The sequence below is a fragment of the Anomalospiza imberbis genome, chromosome 3 (genome assembly GCF_031753505.1).
Source record: "Anomalospiza imberbis isolate Cuckoo-Finch-1a 21T00152 chromosome 3, ASM3175350v1, whole genome shotgun sequence".
In the NCBI taxonomy this organism is placed as follows: domain Eukaryota; kingdom Metazoa; phylum Chordata; class Aves; order Passeriformes; family Viduidae; genus Anomalospiza; species Anomalospiza imberbis.
The window spans coordinates 1,022,005-1,041,381 of NC_089683.1; the positions used below are offsets into that span (position 1 = coordinate 1,022,005).

The 19,377-nt window shown below is 53.9% G+C and overlaps 1 protein-coding gene across 3 annotated transcripts in view; it reads right to left on the reverse strand.

Annotated features, from left to right (window-relative positions):
• OTOF (otoferlin) overlaps positions 1-19,377 on the reverse strand; it is a 126,010-nt gene that overhangs the window by 30,945 nt on the left and 75,688 nt on the right. For all 3 annotated transcript variants that reach the window (XM_068183092.1, XM_068183090.1, XM_068183089.1), the window contains 9 exons: positions 15,152-15,268; positions 12,240-12,392; positions 10,180-10,369; positions 7,990-8,114; positions 6,732-6,866; positions 4,488-4,649; positions 3,410-3,529; positions 1,636-1,797; positions 180-342 (listed from right to left, as the gene is read on the reverse strand). In XM_068183092.1, coding sequence (XP_068039193.1) covers positions 180-342; positions 1,636-1,797; positions 3,410-3,529; positions 4,488-4,649; positions 6,732-6,866; positions 7,990-8,114; positions 10,180-10,369; positions 12,240-12,392; positions 15,152-15,268 — 1,327 coding nt within the window. The remainder of the gene's footprint in view (positions 1-179; positions 343-1,635; positions 1,798-3,409; positions 3,530-4,487; positions 4,650-6,731; positions 6,867-7,989; positions 8,115-10,179; positions 10,370-12,239; positions 12,393-15,151; positions 15,269-19,377) is intronic.

Consider the following 19,377-nt stretch of genomic DNA (forward strand, 5'->3'; position numbering starts at 1 on the left):
TTTGCAGGGAAATGATCCCCCACATTCCAGCGCTGTAACAAACATACCGTCCCTACAAATCTATTGGAATTGTGGGGCCTTGATTTTTCACCGCAGTTCACAGGGTTTGTGTTCCCAGCCCCTCACCACCCTAACCCCTGGATGTCCCAGAGCAGGTCCCCATGTCCCAGTCCTGGTACCTGCCATGTTCCAGTGCTGGGCTTTCCTGTCGGGCGGGCGGTAGATGAACTTGCGGAGGGAGCTGACGGTGTGGGAGCCCACCAGGGTGTAGCGCCCGAAGGCCCGGCAGTCCACCACGCGGATGTTCAGGGGCGGGTGCAGCAGCTCGTTCTCCGGGAGGTCCTGGGGAGCAGGGCGGGCATGGTCATCGAACACTGGGAGTGTCTGGTTTGGTGGCTGGGAAGGGCAGTGGGGATTGGGAATGGGGTCATGCTGGGGAGTAGGGATTGGGAATGGGATCATGCTGGGAGGAGCAGTCGGGATTGGGAATGGGATCATGCTGGGAAGGGCAGTGGGGATTAGGAATGGGATCATTCTGGGAGGAGTAGTCGGGATTGGGAATGGGATCATGCTGGGAGGAGCAGTCGGGATTGGGAATGGGATCATGCTGGGAAGGGCAGTGGGGATTAGGAATGGGATCATGCTGGGAGGAGTAGTCGGGATTGGGAATGGGATCATGCTGGGAGGAGCAGTCGGGATTGGGAATGGGATCATGCTGGGAAGGGCAGTGGGGATTAGGAATGGGATCATGCTGGGAAGGGCAGTGGGGATTGGGAATGGGATCATGCTGGGGAGTAGGGATTGGGAATGGGATCATGCTGGGAAGGGCAGTGGGGATTGGGAATGGGATCAAGCTGGGAAGGGCAGTAGGGATTGGGAATGGGATCATGCTGGGAAGGGCAGTAGGGATTGGGAATGGGATCATGCTGGGAGGAGTAGTCGGGATTGGGAATGGTATCATGCTGGGAGGAGCAGTCGGGATTGGGAATGGGATCATGCTGGGAGGAGCAGTCGGGATTGGGAATGGGATCATGCTGGGAAGGGCAGTGGGGATTGGGAATGGGATCATGCTGGGAAGGGCAGTGGGGATTGGGAATGGGATCATGCTGGGAGGAGCAGTCGGGATTGGGAATGGGATCATGCTGGGAGGAGCAGTCGGGATTGGGAATGGGATCATGCTGGGAAGGGCAGTGGGGATTAGGAATGGGATGATGCTGGGAAGGGCAGTGGGGATTAGGAATGGGATCATGCTGGGAAGAGCAGTGGGGATTAGGAATGGGATGATGCTGGGAAGGGCAGTGGGGATTAAGAATGGGATCATGCTGAGGAGTCAGTATTAGGAATGGGATCGTACTGGGAAAAACAGTAGGGATTAGGAATGGGGTCATACTGGGGAGTAGGGATTAGGAATGGTATCATGCAGGGAAGGGCAGTGGGGATTGGGAATGGGATTATGCTGGAGGAAGAATTCCAGAGCTGCTCCAGCAAAATATGGCTTGGGAGCCCTCAGGTGAAGGAGTGGTGCCCATGTGCTCCATTGTTTTGGGAAAACTGGAGTAAAGGGCTCGGAGCCATGGTGGGCTCCAGAAATTCCGGGTTCCAGCTGAGGGATCAGAGGGATTGGGCCACACTCACCACCTCAAACCACTTGACCAAAGTGCTGAAGTTGGGGTTTTTCTTGTAGTTCTGGATCAGGGCGGACTGGACGCCCTTCCCGGCACACTCGATGTCCACACGGGGCCGGTCCACCTGGGCCAGGTTCACTCTCTTCAGGTCCCTGAGCCCCCAGAACAAGATCTAGAGCAGGAGGAAGAGGAGGGATGTGAATGTGAGAGGGATGATCCCTGGCAGCTGGTTCTTCATGGAGAGGGATCCCACTGCCAGTGTCATCACAGGGCAGTGGTGGGTCCCTGAGGTATCTCCTCTTGACACCCTGCAGCCCAAGGCGTCCTGCCTGCTGCCCGTGGCATTTTTCTGCCTTTCTTCCTTCCTGGCCTTTTCCTGCCCTGGGAATCCACAGAGCAGTTCTGCCCATCTGCGGTGGCTCTGGATCCAGCACTGCCATTGCTTCATCCCAATGGGAGCAGTGTCACTAGGGAAATTTCCCTGCCCCTACCTGGGATAACAGACTGCTACCCTCCAAAATTCCCCAAAATGGAGATTTTCCCCACCTCCTCATTCCCCATGGCTGTATTAAAATTGTGAAGAACACAACTCATTTATCGTGATGCAAACGTGTGGAAAACCAGGAGCCAAAATCCCTGTGGAGACCTGGTCAGTGGCACCTCACCTGAGCAGAGACACCTTCACCCGGGGCTGAGATGTGCCCTGAACATCCCTGTGGGCATTGCCTGGGTCATAGATGTCCACCAGGACCTCCAAGGGACACATCACAGAACCATGGAATCATTTGGAAAAGCCCTCCAGGATCATCGAGTCCACCCTGTGCCCAGTCCCCACCTTGTCCCCAGCCCAGAGCACTGAGTGCCACATCCAGAGCCCGACCCCCCCTGGCTGTCCCCTCGTGTCAGGAGTTGTGCAGAGCCACAAGGTCCCCCCTGAGCCTCCTTTTCTCCAGGCTGAGCCCCTTCCCAGCTCCCTCAGCCCCTCCTGGAGCTCCATTCCCTTCCCAGCTCCCTCAGCCCCTCCTGGGGCTCCATTCCCTTCCCAGCTCCCTCAGCCCCTCCTGGGGCTCCATTCCCTTCCCAGCTCCCCCAGCCCCTCCTGGGGCTCCATTCCCTTCCCAGCTCCCTCAGCCCCTCCTGGGGCTCCATTCCCTTCCCAGCTCCCCCAGCCCCTCCTGGGGCTCCATTCCCTGCCCAGCTCCCTCAGCCCCTCCTGGGGCTCCATTCCCTTCCCAGCTCCCTCAGCCCCTCCTGGGGCTCCATTCCCTGCCCAGATCCGTTCCCTTCCCTGGACACGCTCCAGCCCCTCCAGGTCTCTCCTGGCAGGAGGGGCCCAGAGCTGCCCCCAGCACTGGAGGTGCCCCAGCAGTGCCAGCCCAGGGGACGGGCACTGCCCTGGGTTGTACCCCCACTGTTTTGGATACAAAATCCCCCTTTAGATATCCATGGATACATGAGAGGCATCCCATCCTCCTTGCCTGAGGTTGATGGGCTAGAGAACACTTGAGCTATGGGATTGCTTTGGGAGCAGATAATCCAGCTCTGTGTCCATCTCTAACGTTCCCTGAGCTGCATCTCAGCCCAGGTGCTGCTCACTCCCTGTCCTGCCCAGGTTTGACAGTAAGGAATGATCCCATTTCCCTGTTTTTTTTAGGGATGATGCAGCCTGGTTCCCAGTCTGGCCACCATGGACAGATCCTTGACTCCCAGCTCCCTCCTGCCCTTCCAACACCCTTGGAGATGCTCTCCTGCCCCAGGCAACGCTCCACATGAGCATTGGTTACCTCCACTCTGTATCTGCTCAGCACCGGCCGAATTCCCAGAGGCACCGGCAGGATGGGGCCTCGGTCCATGTCCGTGGGGCCGTCGATGGGGGGCAGGTCTGATTTTCCCCCAGGGCCGATCTGGAAGAGGTCGATCACGGATTAGGATCTGCTCCTCCAAGCTGCTGGGAAGCAGTTTTCGGTCCTTCTCACAGAATTGTGGAATCACAGATTGATTTGGGTTGGAAGGAACCTCAAAAGATCAGCTCATTCCAACCCCTGCCATGGGCAGGGACAAATTCCAGAAGGAGCTGGGCTGTATCTCAGCTGGAACTGGTCCCAGCTGTTGGAGCTGGGGTGTCTCAGAGGGCTGAGAGCCCTGGGTAGGTGCTTTGGGAAGAGGAAAACACAGGAGCAGAAGGTGCTGGGAGTTGCTTTCCTTCCACACAGAACAGGCCCCAGAGCAATCCAAACTTCTCAGCCCACCAATGCAGCCCACCCCAGGGCTGTTCCATCCTGGAATTGCATCTGCTGGGCTGTGTGTGAGGAAACAGAGATGTGGTCCCAGAGCTCAGCCCAGGAGCAGGTTTAAGATCTCATTTCCAGCCCAGGGGTCAGGAAAGATCAAATATCCCATGTGAGCCATCCCCCCAGTCCAAGGAAAACTGGGAGAAAAGGGGCTTGGATGAGCACCTGCCCTGGCAGAGAAAGGAGATGGGAAAAGCATTTCAGTGGATGGAACACGAGACACAAAAGTGGAAGAATTTGACTCTGTGTTGCCCCAGACTAGGAATCATGGAATGGTTTGGACTGAGAGGGGCTTTCAAGACCATTGAATTCCAACCGCCTGCCATGGGCAGGGACACCTTCCACCTTTCCAGCCTGCTCCAAGCCCCATCCCACCTGGTCTTGGACACTTCCAGGTGTGCTTGGTGAACAACAAGTGGTTGCTCAACATCCAAGAGAAGCTACAAGGGCTCAGCAGACCAACGACCAGGTGAAGGGGCAGTTATTCCCAGTTACCCAATTCTCCATAAATTAATCCCCTCTCCCTTCCAACCCTGCATCCATTCTTCCCATCCCTTTGTCCAGGCGGCACCTGGAGCAGCTCGAAGGCGGCCAGCAGGTCCCCGGCTGTGGCGTTGCCACGGTAGATCTGGTAATATTCCAGCTGCGGCGGGAAGCGCGGCGGGCAGTACTGCTCGTCCGACATCTTCACCACTGGCTTGGCGAATGTCCGGCCCATGAAGTCAGCTTTTCCCTACAGAGAGAGGCCTTGGGGTCGGAAATCCGATACAGGAATTCCAAGACTAGCCCTGTGATTTTTCCCAGTAGCACTTGGGGTTGAGGATCCAACACGGGAATTTCAAAATTAGCCCTGTGGTTCTCACCAGGAGCACTTGGTGCTGTGGATCCAACACGGGAATTCCAAGACTAACCCTGTGATTTTCCCCAGGAGCACTTGGGGCTGGGATCCAACATGAGAATTCCAAATTCAGCCCCGTGGTTCTCCCGAGAAGCACTTGGGTTTGGGGATCCAACATGGGAATTCCAAAATTAGCCCCATGGTTCTCCCCAGGAGCACTTAGGTTTGGGGATCCAACAGGAATTCCAAATTTAGCCCTGCAATTCTCCCCAGGAGCACTTGGGATTGGGGAATCCAACATGGGAATTCCAAATTTAGCCCTGTGATTCTCCCCAGAAGCACTTGGGGTTGGGGATCCAACACGGGAATTCCAAATTTAGCCCCGTGGTTCTCCCCAGGAGCACTTGGGATTGGGGATCCAACATGGGAATTCCAAGACTAACCCTGTGATTTTCCCCAGGAGAACTTGGGTTTGGGGATCCAACACGGGAATTCCAAATTTAGCCCTGTGATTCTCCCCAGGAGCACTTGGGGTTGCGGATCCAACAGGAATTCCAAATTTAGCCCCATGCTTCTCCCCAGAAGCACTTGGGGTTGAGGATCCAACATGGGAATTCTAAATTTAGCCCCGTGGTTCTCCCCAGAAGCACTTGGGGTTAGGATCCAACACGGGAATTCCAAATTTAGCTCCATGGTTCTCCAAGAAGCACTTGGGATTGGGGATCCAACATGGGAATTCCAAATTTAGCCCCGTGGTTCTCCCCAGAAGCACTTGGGGTTGAGGATCCAACATGGGAATTCCAAATTTAGCCCCGTGGTTCTCCCCAGGAGCACTTGGGGTTGCGGATCCAACAGGAATTCCAAATTTAGCCCTGTGATTCTCCCCAGAAGCACTTGGGGTTGGGGATCCAACATGGGAATTCCAAAATTAGCCCCATGGTTCTCCCCAGGAGCACTTGGGGTTGGGATCCAACACGGGAATTCCAAATTTAGCCCCGTGGTTCTCCCCAGGAGCACTTGGGGTTGCGGATCCAACACAGGAATTCCAAATTTAGCCCTGTGATTTTCCCCAGAAGCACTTGGGGTTGGGATCCAACATGGGAATTCCAAATTTAGCCCTGTGATTCTCCCCAGAAGCACTTGGGGTTAGGATCCAACATGGGAATTCCAAATTTAGCCCCGTGGTTCTCCCCAGGAGCACTTGGGGTGGCGGATCCAACACAGGAATTCCAAATTTAGCCCCATGCTTCTCCCCAGAAGCACTTGGGGTTGAGGGTCCAACATGGGAATTCCAAATTTAGCTCCATGGTTTTCCCCAGGAGCACTTGGGGTTGGGATCCAACATGGGAATTCCAATTTAGCTCCATGGTTCTCCAAGAAGCACTTGGGGTTCCGGATCCAACAGAGGAATTCCAAGACTAGCCCTGTGATTCTCCCCAGGAGCACTTGGGGTTGGGATCCAACATGAGAATTCCAAATTTAGCCCTATGGTTCTCCCCAGGAGCACTTGGGATTGGGGATCCAACACGGGAATTCCAAGACTAGCCCCGTGATTCTCCCCAGAAGCACGTGGGGCTGGGAATCCGACCCAGAATTCCAAGTTTAGCCCTGCAATTCTCCCCATCATGGTCGGAACAGGAACGGGATCGGCGCTCTGGCCTTGGGATGCCAAAGCTCAGGGGAGACTTTCAGTCATGACTCCATGAAGGAGGTCTGGGACAGCTGAAGGCTGGGACAGCAAGGAGGCCAGGAATGAGCAGTTTTCCCAAACGGAAAGGCTTCTCAGCTACAGCCTCTTTCTTCCCTCTCCAAAAATAAGATACACCAAGCCACGTCTGAGGTTTATGAGCGGCAGAGGCTCCGTGGGAGATACGGAGGGACCATTTTCCAAGGATCAGGGAAAAAAGCTCCCCAAATCCTCCAAATCTGGAGGGATGCCAGCATCCAAACCAGCACAATTCCGTGGGATTTTCTCACCACAGTGTCCTGGTCGTAGATCTCGATGACGATGATGGGGGGGTCATCCCGCATCTCGTGAGCTTCCCCGTACAGCTCCACGTTGTCGAACACCAGGAGCTGGTCCCAGGTCGGGCAAAGGGTCTCGTTGAGAACCTGGGAAAATGGGAAAGATTCCTACTGCTCCAAGAATGGACCAGGGTCCTGGGAAAGGGTGGCAGGTGGGGCTGTTGTGTGGTTTTTGGATCAGGGAGGCATTGAGAATCTCCCAAGGATTCTTCTGAGGAAAGGAATCCAATAGCAGATAAGCACAGCTGGATTATTCCTAGGCTTTCTAAAGCCTGGCAACCCTCAGACTGGGAAGGGAAGACTGAAAAAATCACTTTAATATGACCCCGTTCTGCCTAAACCAGCAGGGAATCACAGGGAATCACCGAGAATCGCGGGGAATCGCAGCCACCGGGATGTGGGAAACATATTGGGAATGGGCTGCTGGGGAGAGATCTCCTGGAAACGGTCAATGCCCAGTTCCAGAGCTGCTGTCCCACCACAAGAGCCCAGGACCAGCCTGATCCTCATTTATGGGATCTGTGCCACGGGGATTTGCAGAGTCAGCCATCCCCGCACTCCTGCATCCCAGGAATGCTCACTGTTGGAGTCCAGGACATCCCTCTGGCTGCGCTGGCTCTCTCGAGACCCTAGCAGGGGTCTCGGAGACCTTGGCAAGAAGTCAAAAACAGCTGTGGCTTCAGCTTTAGCCCATGGAAAAAATTGCCAGTTTTGTATGAAGAATTACAAACCACAAAGGTTTAAGTAGGGTAATATTTGAATTAACATAAAGTAGAAAAGTAGAAATTTGGGGTTTTTTGGAATATAATTCAGGGGGCCAAAATAGAAGAATTTGGGTGTGTCCTCGCCTTCTTCTCCTTCGTCCTGTCCTCCATGTCTTAGTGTAATAGTGACAAATTTTCTATTAGTTTAAGGTAGAAATTCACAGTCTAACATAGATAATAAGTATTGGCAAAGAAAATGTGAACACAATACACATAATTTTAAGTATATAATGTGGGAGCCGCCTGAAGCTCGGGGCAGAGCGCCATAGCTTCCTTTCTGGATGGACCTCGACAAGTCAAAAAAAAGAATGTTGTAGATAGGAAAAAATAAACAACCTTGAAAACGCAATCAGGCGCATCCCAAGCCTCTTCTTCAGCTGTGTAGGCAAGGAGGAAACGGACTTTCACACTGCAGGGGTCCCGACAAGCTAATCCCCACAGCTCACCTCGGTGCACTGGCTCTGGGAGATGAAGAAGACCCGTGCGAAGGGATCCGAGAGCCCGCTGCTGTCGGCTGCGAACAAGCTCCTGGCTTGGTACATGTGGGCTCGCAGCTGGAACACCTGTTTCTCTGGAAGAGGGAGGGAGTTGCAGGAATGTGACCCTTGCTGACGGAGCAAACGAGTCACCCTTTGTCTCCTTAAAAAGGACAAAAGCCCAGAAGTTTCTCGCCTCAATTTGGTTAAAAGACACCTCACAGGACCCTGGGGACTTCACCTCAAACTGAAGGACACCCAATTGGACAGAAGCCAGAAAGTCCCGCCTAAGCAATACCCTAGAAAAAGACGAGAACAAAAGGAGTAAATCGCTTCTGTGAAGTGTTTCAGCAGGAGCAAGAACCTCTTGCCCTGGCTACGTTTTTCTCTGTAAAGAGCTTTTATATTTTGCCTTTTTTTAAAACTTCTTTGTTTCCAGCACTATCACAGGAGCCATCCTGCTCCTTTTATGCCACCTGAGGTCGCAGAGCCATCAAGGGTATGATGCTTGTCTGTGAGAGCTTATAGGAGCTGGCTCGAATAGATAAAACAGGGAGTGGGATGGGATGGCTTGGGATGGCCTCTGGGAGCCTGTCCTGGCGTGACTTTATGATTCTCGTCTCCCCATTCATCCATTTAGCCCAGAAATATTTTTTGCACCTTTAAGGCTGGTTCTGAGAGCGAAGCGGGGGGAGAAGAAGCGCGCAGTTTGTTTTCAGAAACTGCGCTCATTCCTCCACACGCCAGCTCCTGGACTGTGAGTTCACGGGCCGCCCAACGCTGGGGCAACTCCCTGAGGGCTCCCCTGACAGGGGGAAACCCTCCCGCAGCCATTCTTTTCAGGAAAAGCAGATGCACAGGACTTTTTCGGTCTTCAGGTTCTTCTTTTATTGTTATCTTATCATGACTTCAGCACGCTGTCTGCACCCAGACCTTGCATGCCGGAAAACAGCACAAAAATGGCTAACGACCTCGCGTTGCAAGGCCTTTTAAACCTAATAAAAAAACTAAACTACCCAATTAAGAAGTGACACCTAAATTATTTCTCTTTCTAATCCAACAAATGACCCCTAAAGACCAGCAATGTGGATTTTTCTCCCCAGTTGCAAGGTACCACCCAAACTCAAGAAGAAGAAGGAAGAAGGAGGAAGAAGAAAGGAACTCAAGACAACACCCTGCGTCCTCCATCTTGTACCCATGTACAATATGCTAAAAATCCTAAAACCTAAATTTCTCACCCATGTGACACCCTACACTACTCTCTACAATCTCTACAATCTATTTCACACTTTCGTGGTCTCTGGTTTACTTTGAAGCTTTGGAGGCCTTCTCCATGAGTGAGGGTCAAAGTCAGTGTTTTTCTGGGAGTCAGAGCACCCCAGGGCGGACAGGGAGATACTCCCCCTGCCCTGGGTTCCCACACTGGATGGACAGACAGCGGGGCAGAGCTCTCCTTTGCTTTTAGTTTTTAGCTCGCCGAGGCAAAGAAGTTCTCTGGACTGTGTTTTTTTCTTTTCTTTGGACCTGTTTAAACCTGGTCTGGGCTGAACACCAGAAGAGCACCGGCAGCTCACACCTGTGGCCCACGGGGCCGGGCCTGATAAGAGACTGAGTGAGCCAAGCAGCAGCCCACAGAGGGGACTTTCTGAGTTTGTCATCTCCTTTGGAGAGGCGAGAGGTTTTATTGTTTGATATTGTTCATTTTTTTTTGCATGCTGGTGAATGCTTTGCCTGTTAAATAAAGGTTTTTTCCACTTTTTTTCCAAGGAAATATTTTCCCTGAACTGGCTGGGGGAGGGGCCGCTTGAATCTGCTTTCTAGAGAAAATCCCTTTGGAGGTTCTTGCCCAAATTTGCCCTAAACCAGGACAGAGCCCATCCAAAGCATGTCTCAGGAGCCTGTTTTTGCTCGTGGCTGAAGGATCTCAACTCAAAGCACGAATCCCAAATGGATATGGAATTTCCTTGGCATCCTGCTTGTTGTGTGCACGGTGACAGCTGTGGACAGGACTGGGATGAGGGGACAAAATTCCCACCCCCCACCTCTCCTGGGACAACCAGAACGATGTCCCCCTTAGCTCCTGGGAGCCCTCGGAACAGGGGGTGTCCAGCCAGGCTCCCTCCCGCCCTCTCCACACCCCATCCCACGGGAGCTCCTTACTGGTGTACAGGAGGCTGATGGGTGGGAACGAGGGCAGGTTTTGGCCTTGGGGGATTTTCTTCTCCTCAAACCCACAGGGGAGGCCGCTCAGGAAGTCCTTGCGCTGCTTGTTGAGGCCCAGCCACAGGTAGATCTCCATCTTGGCCTGGACTGTCCAGCCAGCAGGGCCGAAACCCCTCTTCCCGGGGAGCTGAGCACAGGGAATGGAGGAGTTCACATGGATATCGGGAATATGGACAGACAGACCCCTCTCGGAGCACCCAACTGTTGTAAATGCAGGTGAACACGGTTGGAAGAAATGCTGATGTCTGACTCCTGTTCAGAAGGCTGAATGATTTCTTTATTATAACTATGCTATAATACATTAATACACTATTTAAAGGAGATACTAAATCCACATACCTCCTCTTTCTAACTACCAAATCGAACTCACAACTCGTGACCCTCTCGCAAGAGTCCAGCCACAGGTGGGTTGGATTGGCCATCAGGCTCAAACAATCCTCACCAGAATCCAATCAAGCAATCACCCCAGGGAAACAATTCTCCAAACACATTCCACATGGGAAAAACAAGGAGTGGAAAGAGAAATTGTTTTCTCTTCCTTCTCTCCCTGCTCCTCTATGAAAAAATCCTGAGAGAGAGAAGAATGTGCCTGCCACACCCAACATCTCCGGGGTATTGTGCTGCTGTTCCTCAAACCCAAGGATCCTTTGGGATCGTGTCACTGCTCTGGCTCATGCATTGTCCTCTTCCCACCGTGCCTTCCTTTTCCTAAGTGTCTTAGGTTGGGAATGCAAGATGTGATTTGGGGGTGTGTGTTCTATTTCTTATCTGTCAGAGGTGGGGCAGTTATCTTCTGTTCATGGGGCAGTTTTCTTTATCTCTTCCACAACCAATCCTCCCTCCAGGAGATCTCTTCTGTTCATGGGCCATTAATTATTAATTATCTTCTGTTCATGGGCCAATGAGTGTCCCTGCACGGCTGATAAAATTCCATCATCCCACTGGGAGATGCTCTGCCCAGGGGAGGAGCCAAGCATTCCTACCTGGATACAATCTGAGATTTTGGGACACCACAGCAGCCTTTGCCCACTGCATTCCCAGAGGAGCAGCTTTCTTCCCCACTGCATTCCCAGAGGAGCAGCTTTCCTCCCCACTGCATTCCCAGAGGAGCAGCTTTCTGCCCCACTGCATTCCCAGAGGAGCAGCTTTCTTCCCCACTGCATTCCCAGAGGAGCAGCTTTCTTCCCCCCGGCATTCCCAGAGGAGCAGCTTTCTTCCCCACGGCATTCCCAGAGGAGCAGCTTTCTTCCCCCCTGCATTCCCAGAGGAGCAGCTTTCTTCCCCACCGCATTCCCAGAGGAGCAGCTTTCTTCCCCACTGCATTCCCAGAGGAGCAGCTTTCTTCCCCACGGCATTCCCAGAGGAAGCCCAGGCCCATCCCCACCAGCCCTGGAGCTTCAGAGGAAAACTCCAGCCTTGTCCAGGATCCTGCTCCAGCAGAGCCACAGCTGGCACTGCAGGAGGGCTGAGCCACCATGGGATGGGACTGCTGCCACCCCCCTGACCCACAGGCTGCCAGGGCTGCTCTGACCCTGGCAGGGTTGGTTTTGTCTGTTTGTACTACTGCATTTGTATTTTTAATTTTCCCAATAAAGAACTGTTATTCCTGCTCCCATATCTTTGCCTGAGAGCCCCTTCATTTTCAAAATTATAATAATTCGGAGGGAGGGGGTTTGCATTTTCTGTTTCAGGGGAGGCTCTTCCTCAGCAGACACCTGTCTTTTCAAATCACGACGCTAAGCCAGAAATTCACTGGATTTCCAACTGGATCAAACATCTCCCTCTTCCCAAACATTTCCCACTTACTGGACTGGGTAAGGTCAGCCGTTCACCCTCCCTGGGAGCAGATTTCCACCCCTACCCGCAGAGTATGGATCATATCTCTCCAATATTCAAACCCCAGAAAAAAAGTTTGCAAAACTCTCATCCTCATCTCCCAAATTCCCTCCACTTCCCTCCTCTTGGCTGCAGCTCCCCTGGGACAGAGGGATCCTCACCTTGAGGAAAACCGTCTTCACTTTGGCGCAGTCCTTGCCCATCTCCTCGTCCACGATGGAGTACAGGATGTCCTTGGAAGGGATGCGGGCGTAGGCAATGCGCTTGTTGTTGCTCATCATCCAGATGAAAACGTCGGGAATCGTGTGCTGGGGCTGGGAATGCCACAGGAGAGCCCTGTCAGTGCCCCAGCTCTGACCACTGAGGCACTGATGGGGCTGGAGACCTGCTGGAGGCAAATCCAACAGATTCCATGGAAGGTGGATGTGGCCACACTGGGGGCACTGGAATTTCTCGGGGGTCTGGAGGTCGAGATGACCCCGAGATTGTAAAAAGTCCTTTTCCCCCAGCCCGCACAGCCAAAGAAGAAGTCGGAATGCGTAGGGTCGGCTTCTCAAGGTCGTTTATTTTCTGTTATCTATAACATGCTTTCTCAAGGAGCTGCGGTCTGTCTAGCAGGTCAGTCTGCGGCAGACTCCCACCCCCTTGGGGTGGTGTTACCATTTTATACCAAAAACTCCGTGTGCCGTGTTTACAATAACGTGCCAATATCTGTCATTTCTGTTGGACAGTGTGTCTGTACCTTAGACCAACAGATAAGTGTCACCATCACAGCAAGACATGGAGGACAAGGAGAAGGAGAAGAAGGTCAGGACACGCCCAACTCCCTCCATCTTGTCCCCTTGAACCCCTTATTTTAAAACCCTAAAATTCCACTTTTCCACCCTGTGTTAATTCAGCTACCACACCACTCAGACCCTTGTGGCTTGTAATTCCTCACACAGAGTTGGCAGCCTCTCCCACGGGCTAAAATCGAAGCCACAGGTGTTTCTGACTTTGTGCCAAGGTCTCTGAACCCCCTGCCAGGGTCTTGAGACAGCCAGGGCAGCCCGAGGGATATCCTGGGTTCCCACAGGAATCGTTTGGAGATTCCCACTCCAAAAAAAGCTGCTCGGAGCTAGGCCCGTCAGGAAGGAAACTGGGATTTACTGTTGCAGTGAGGTAGAAAAATTAGAAAAGAAAGGCCTGAAAAAATCAGGCCTGCTCTGTTAGACCAGTGGCTGGCCTTGTCAAGCTAGCTCTTTGCAAGTTCCCATGTGAAAACAATCCTGGTGTGAAGAGTTCGTTAACATAACAATCAATTCCTGGGTGAAAAACAGCTGGCACCTCAATAACATTAAATCCATCCCACGAGAATCAGTGAAGAAAATTTGTCAATGATTTAAGAATTGTTAGTAAACAAGTAAAAGAAGCAAAATGCCTTTTACTAGCCAATAAAGTAATTGCCAGGAAAGCAAGTAACCAATTGGAGTCACACGGGAAGTCTGTAAAACTGTATAAAAACGAGTTTTGTGAATAAAAAATTGGCTTTTTCCTGCGTGGAGAAAATGGAGTCTCGTGTGATTTATTCCAATAACTTATGTTGGTTATAAGTTTAAAAAGATATAAATTTGGGCACAGAAGACTGAAGGTTTTCCCTCTGTCCTCCTTCAGCGGCCCTGGGGAGGAGAGAGCAGTGGCCATTCCTCCATCCCTTTCTAGGGAAGAGGTTCCCAGTCTGGACAGGGCCCATCACTCCTCAGATCTGGGTTGGCTGTAACCAAGGATGGAGCTGGGAGCCTTCCATGGGAAATGGAAGCAGGAGGTGGAACAGCTGCAGCTCCAGGGAGGGACAAGAACCCCCTCTGAGCCAGTCCTAAATTGGAAAAATGTCACGGAAAGATTCTGGAGACTAAAGAGGCTCCAGGAGAGCTGGAGAGGGACTGGGGACAAGGCATGAAGGGACAGGACCCAGGGAATGGATCCCAGTGCCAGAGGGTAGGGATGGACGGGAGATTGGGAATTGGGAATTGTTCCCTGGGAAGGTGGGGAGGGGCTGGGCTGGAATTCCCAGAGCAGCTGTGGTTGCCCCTGGATTCCTGGGAGTGTCCCAGGCCAGGTTGGACATCAGGGGTTGGAGCAGCCTGGGACAGTGGAAGGTGCTGGGGTAGGAATTGGATGGGATCTCAAATCCCTTCCCAACCAAACCAGTCTGGGATTTGATGTGTCACCTTCCAGTTCCAGATTTCCTAGGGATTCACAGGATCCCTCCACGGTTGGGACTGGCTGAAACATCTCCAGCTCTGCTGCAGGAGAATCCAGCTCTGTCCCTGCCTGGGAAACCCTTAAATTTCCTTTACATCAGCTCATTCCCACCCAGGAGTGCAAAGGGATCATGAGGGAGCTCACGGACATAGAATGGCTCCTTGCAGAGAGACCTCTCCTGCCTTTGGAGGTCTCCATCCATCCATCATCCAATCATCTAACCAGCCATCCATCCATCCATCCACCCATCCACACATCCCTCCATCTATCCATCCATCCATGTCGATCCCTCCATCCATCCATCCATCCATCCATCCATCCATCCATCCATCCCTCCCTCCCTCCATCCATCATCCATCCATCTCATCCCTCCATCCTTCCATCATCCATCCATCCATCATCCATCCATCCATCCATCCATCATCCATCCATCATCCATCCATCCATCATCCATCCATCATCCCCCATCTATCATCCATCCATCCATCCATCATCCATCCATCACCCATCCTTCATCCCCCATCTATCATCCATCCATCATCCCCCATCTATCATCCATCCATCATCCCCCATCTATCATCCATCCATCCATCCATCCATCATCCATCCATCCATCCATCCATCACCCATCCTTCATCCCCCATCTATCATCCATCCATCCATCCATCCATCCATCCATCCATCCATCCATCCATCATCCATCCATCCCCCATCTATCATCCATCCATCCATCATCCATCCATCCATCCCTCCATCCATCCCTCCATCCCAGGTTTCTGTCTCCACGAGCTGCCCCATCCAGAGCCACCCCTGCCCATGAGGGACCCACCTCGTCCGCCAGGAACCGCAGCTTCTGCAGGAAGTTCTGCACCAGCTTCAGCTTGTCCTTCACGGTGTTCCTCTTGACCTGGGAGCGCAGGGCCGTGGCCTGCTGGGCCATGTTCTCCTGTGGGGACAGCCAGGATATCAGGACACAGCTCGGACCGAGGAAAGGTGCCTCAATGCCACCATGTCAGGATGGACACCTTCAGAAACCCTTTCATTGACCTTGGCAACAAAAAGAGGGCCGAGACAGCCCAGGAGAAGGTGACACCACAAAGGTGTCACCTGAGCGTGCATGATTTTGGGGTGGCTTAAGGAAGGTGCTTCTCCTGCGGCCACCCAGCACCTGGCCCTTGGAGATTCCACATGAACGTCTGGAATTTAACAATTCCTGGCTCTGGAAGATGCAGCTGGACACAGAAGTTGGTGACATCTCCTGCACATCCTTGGCAATGACCAGGGCCACCACCCCCAAACCTCTGACCCTGGAGTAGCTCTGCTCTGTGGGGTTCCCAAATCACCCCAAACCTCTGTCCCAGGGGCAGCTCTGCCCTGTGGGGTTCCCAAATCACCCCAAATCTCTGTCCCAGGGGCAGCTCTGCCCTGTGGGGTTCCCAAATCACCCCAAATCTCTGTTCCAGGGGCAGCTCTGCCCTGTGGGGTTCCCAAATCACCCCAAATCTCTGTCCCAGGGGCAGCTCTGCCCTGTGGGGTTCCCAAATCACCCCAAATCTCGGTCCCTGGGGCAGCTCTGCCCTGTGGGGTTCCCAAAATCACCCCAAATCTCTGTCCCAAGGGCAGCTCTGCCCTGTGGGGTTCCCAAAATCACCCCAAATCTCGGTCCCTGGGGCAGCTCTGCCCTGTGGGGTTCCCAAAATCACCCCAAATCTCGGTCCCTGGGGCAGCTCTGCCCTGTGGGGTTCCCAAAATCACCCCAAATCTCTGTCCCAGGGGCAGCTCTGCCCTGTGGGGTTCCCAAAATTACCCCAAATCTCTGTTCCTGGGGCAGCTCTGCCCTGTGGGGTTTCCAAAATCACCCCAAATCTCTGTCCCTGGGGCAGCTCTGCCCTGTGGGGTTCCCAAATCACCCCAAACCTCTGTCCCAGGGGCAGCTCTGCCCTGTGGGGTTCCCAAAATCACCCCAAATCTCTGTCCCAGGGGCAGCTCTGCCCTGTGGGGTTCCCAAAATCACCCCAAATCTCTGTTCCTGGGGTAGCTCTGCCCTGTGGGGTTCCCAAAATCACCCCAAATCTCGGTCCCTGGGGTAGCTCTGCCCTGTGGGGTTCCCAAATCACCCCAAATCTCTGTCCCAGACGCAGCTCTGCCCTGTGGGGTTCCCAAAATCACCCCAAATCTCTGTCCCAGGGGCAGCTCTGCCCTGTGGGGTTCCCAAAATCACCCCAAATGTCTGTTCCTGGGGTAGCTCTGCCCTGTGGGGTTCCCAAAATCACCCCAAACCTCTGTTCCTGGAGCAGCTCTGCCCAGAAAAGGCTCCCAAAATCACCCCAAATCTCTGTCCCAGGGGCAGCTCTGCCCTGTGGGGTTCCCAAAATCACCCCAAATCTCTGTCCCAGGGGCAGCTCTGCCCTGTGGGGTTCCCAAAATCACCCCAAATCTCTGTTCCTGGAGCAGCTCTGCCAAGAAAAGGCTCCCAAAATCACCCCAAATCTCGGTCCCAGGGGCAGCTCTGCCCTGTGGGGTTCCCAAAATCACCCCAAATCTCTGTTCCTGGGGTAGCTCTGCCCTGTGGGGTTCCCAAATCACACCAAACCTCTGTCCCAGGGGCAGCTCTGCCCTGTGGGGTTCCCAAATCACCCCAAATCTCTGTCCCAGGGGCAGCTCTGCCCTGTGGGGTTCCCAAATCACCCCAAATCTCTGTCCCAGATGCAGCTCTGCCCTGTGGGGTTCCCAAAATCACCCCAAACCTCTGTCCCAGGGGCAGCTCTGCCCTGTGGGGTTCCCAAATCACCCCAAATCTCTGTTCCAGGGGCAGCTCTGCCCTGTGGGGTTCCCAAAATCACCCCAAACCTCTGTCCCAGACGCAGCTCTGCCCTGTGGGGTTCCCAAATCACCCCAAATCTCTGTTCCAGGGGCAGCTCTGCCATGTGGGGTTCCCAAATCACCCCAAATCTCGGTCCCTGGGGCAGCTCTGCCCTGTGGGGTTCCCAAAATCACCCCAAATCTCTGTCCCAGGGGCAGCTCTGCCCTGTGGGGTTCCCAAAATCACCCCAAATCTCTGTTCCTGGAGCAGCTCTGCCCTGTGGGGTTCCCAAAATCACCCCAAATCTCTGTCCCAGGGGCAGCTCTGCCCTGTGGGGTTCCCAAAATCACCCCAAATGTCTGTTCCTGGGGTAGCTCTGCCCTGTGGGGTTCCCAAATCACCCCAAATCTCTGTTCCTGGAGCAGCTCTGCCCTGTGGGGTTCCCAAAATCACCCCAAATCTCTGTCCCTGGGGCAGCTCTGCCCTGTGGGGTTCCCAAAATCACCCCAAATCTCTGTCCCAGGGGCAGCTCTGCCCTGTGGGGTTCCCAAATCACCCCAAATCTCTGTCCCAGGGGCAGCTCTGCCCTGTGGGGTTCCCAAATCACCCCAAATCTCTGTCCCAGGGGCAGCTCTGCCCTGTGGGGTTCCCAAATCACCCCAAATCTCTGTCCCAGATGCAGCTCTGCCCTGTGGGGTTCCCAAAATCACCCCAAACCTCTGTCCCAGGGGCAGCTCTGCCCTGTGGGGTTCCCAAATCACCCCAAATCTCTGTTCCAGGGGCAGCTCTGCCCTGTGGGGTTCCCAAAATCACCCCAAACCTCTGTCCCAGACGCAGCTCTGCCCTGTGGGGTTCCCAAATCACCCCAAATCTCTGTTCCTGGGGTAGCTCTGCCCTGTGGGGTTCCCAAATCACCCCAAATCTCTGTTCCTGGAGCAGCTCTGCCCTGTGGGGTTCCCAAAATCACCCCAAATCTCTGTCCCTGGGGCAGCTCTGCCCTGTGGGGTTCCCAAAATCACCCCAAATCTCTGTCCCAGGGGCAGCTCTGCCATTTGGGGTTCCCAAATCACCCCAAATCTCGGTCCCTAGGGCAGCTCTGCCCTGTGGGGTTCCCAAAATCACCCCAAATCTCTGTCCCAGGGGCAGCTCTGCCCTGTGGGGTTCCCAAAATCACCCCAAATCTCGGTCCCTGGGGCAGCTCTGCCCTGTGGGGTTCCCAAAATCACCCCAAATCTCTGTCCCAGGGGCAGCTCTGCCCTGTGGGGTTCCCAAAATCACACCAAACCTCTGTCCCAGGGGCAGCTCTGCCCTGTGGGGTTCCCAAAATCACCCCAAATCTCTGTTCCAGGGGCAGCTCTGCCATGTGGGGTTCCCAAATCACCCCAAATCTCGGTCCCTGGGGCAGCTCTGCCCTGTGAGGTTCCCAAAATCACCCCAAATCTCTGTCCCAGGGGCAGCTCTGCCCTGTGGGGTTCCCAAAATCACCCCAAATCTCTGTTCCTGGAGCAGCTCTGCCCAGAAAAGGCTCCCAAAATCACCCCAAATCTCTGTCCCAGGGGCAGCTCTGCCCTGTGGGGTTCCCAAAATCACCCCAAATCTCTGTTCCTGGAGCAGCTCTGCCCTGTGGGGTTCCCAAAATCACCCCAAATCTCTGTCCCAGGGGCAGCTCTGCCCTGTGGGGTTCCCAAAATCACCCCAAATGTCTGTTCCTGGGGTAGCTCTGCCCTGTGGGGTTCCCAAATCACCCCAAATCTCTGTTCCTGGAGCAGCTCTGCCCTGTGGGGTTCCCAAAATCACCCCAAATCTCTGTCCCTGGGGCAGCTCTGCCCTGTGGGGTTCCCAAAATCACCCCAAATCTCTGTCCCAGGGGCAGCTCTGCCCTGTGGGGTTCCCAAATCACCCCAAATCTCTGTCCCAGGGGCAGCTCTGCCCTGTGGGGTTCCCAAATCACCCCAAATCTCTGTCCCAGGGGCAGCTCTGCCCTGTGGGGTTCCCAAATCACCCCAAATCTCTGTCCCAGATGCAGCTCTGCCCTGTGGGGTTCCCAAAATCACCCCAAACCTCTGTCCCAGGGGCAGCTCTGCCCTGTGGGGTTCCCAAATCACCCCAAATCTCTGTTCCAGGGGCAGCTCTGCCCTGTGGGGTTCCCAAAATCACCCCAAACCTCTGTCCCAGACGCAGCTCTGCCCTGTGGGGTTCCCAAATCACCCCAAATCTCTGTTCCTGGGGTAGCTCTGCCCTGTGGGGTTCCC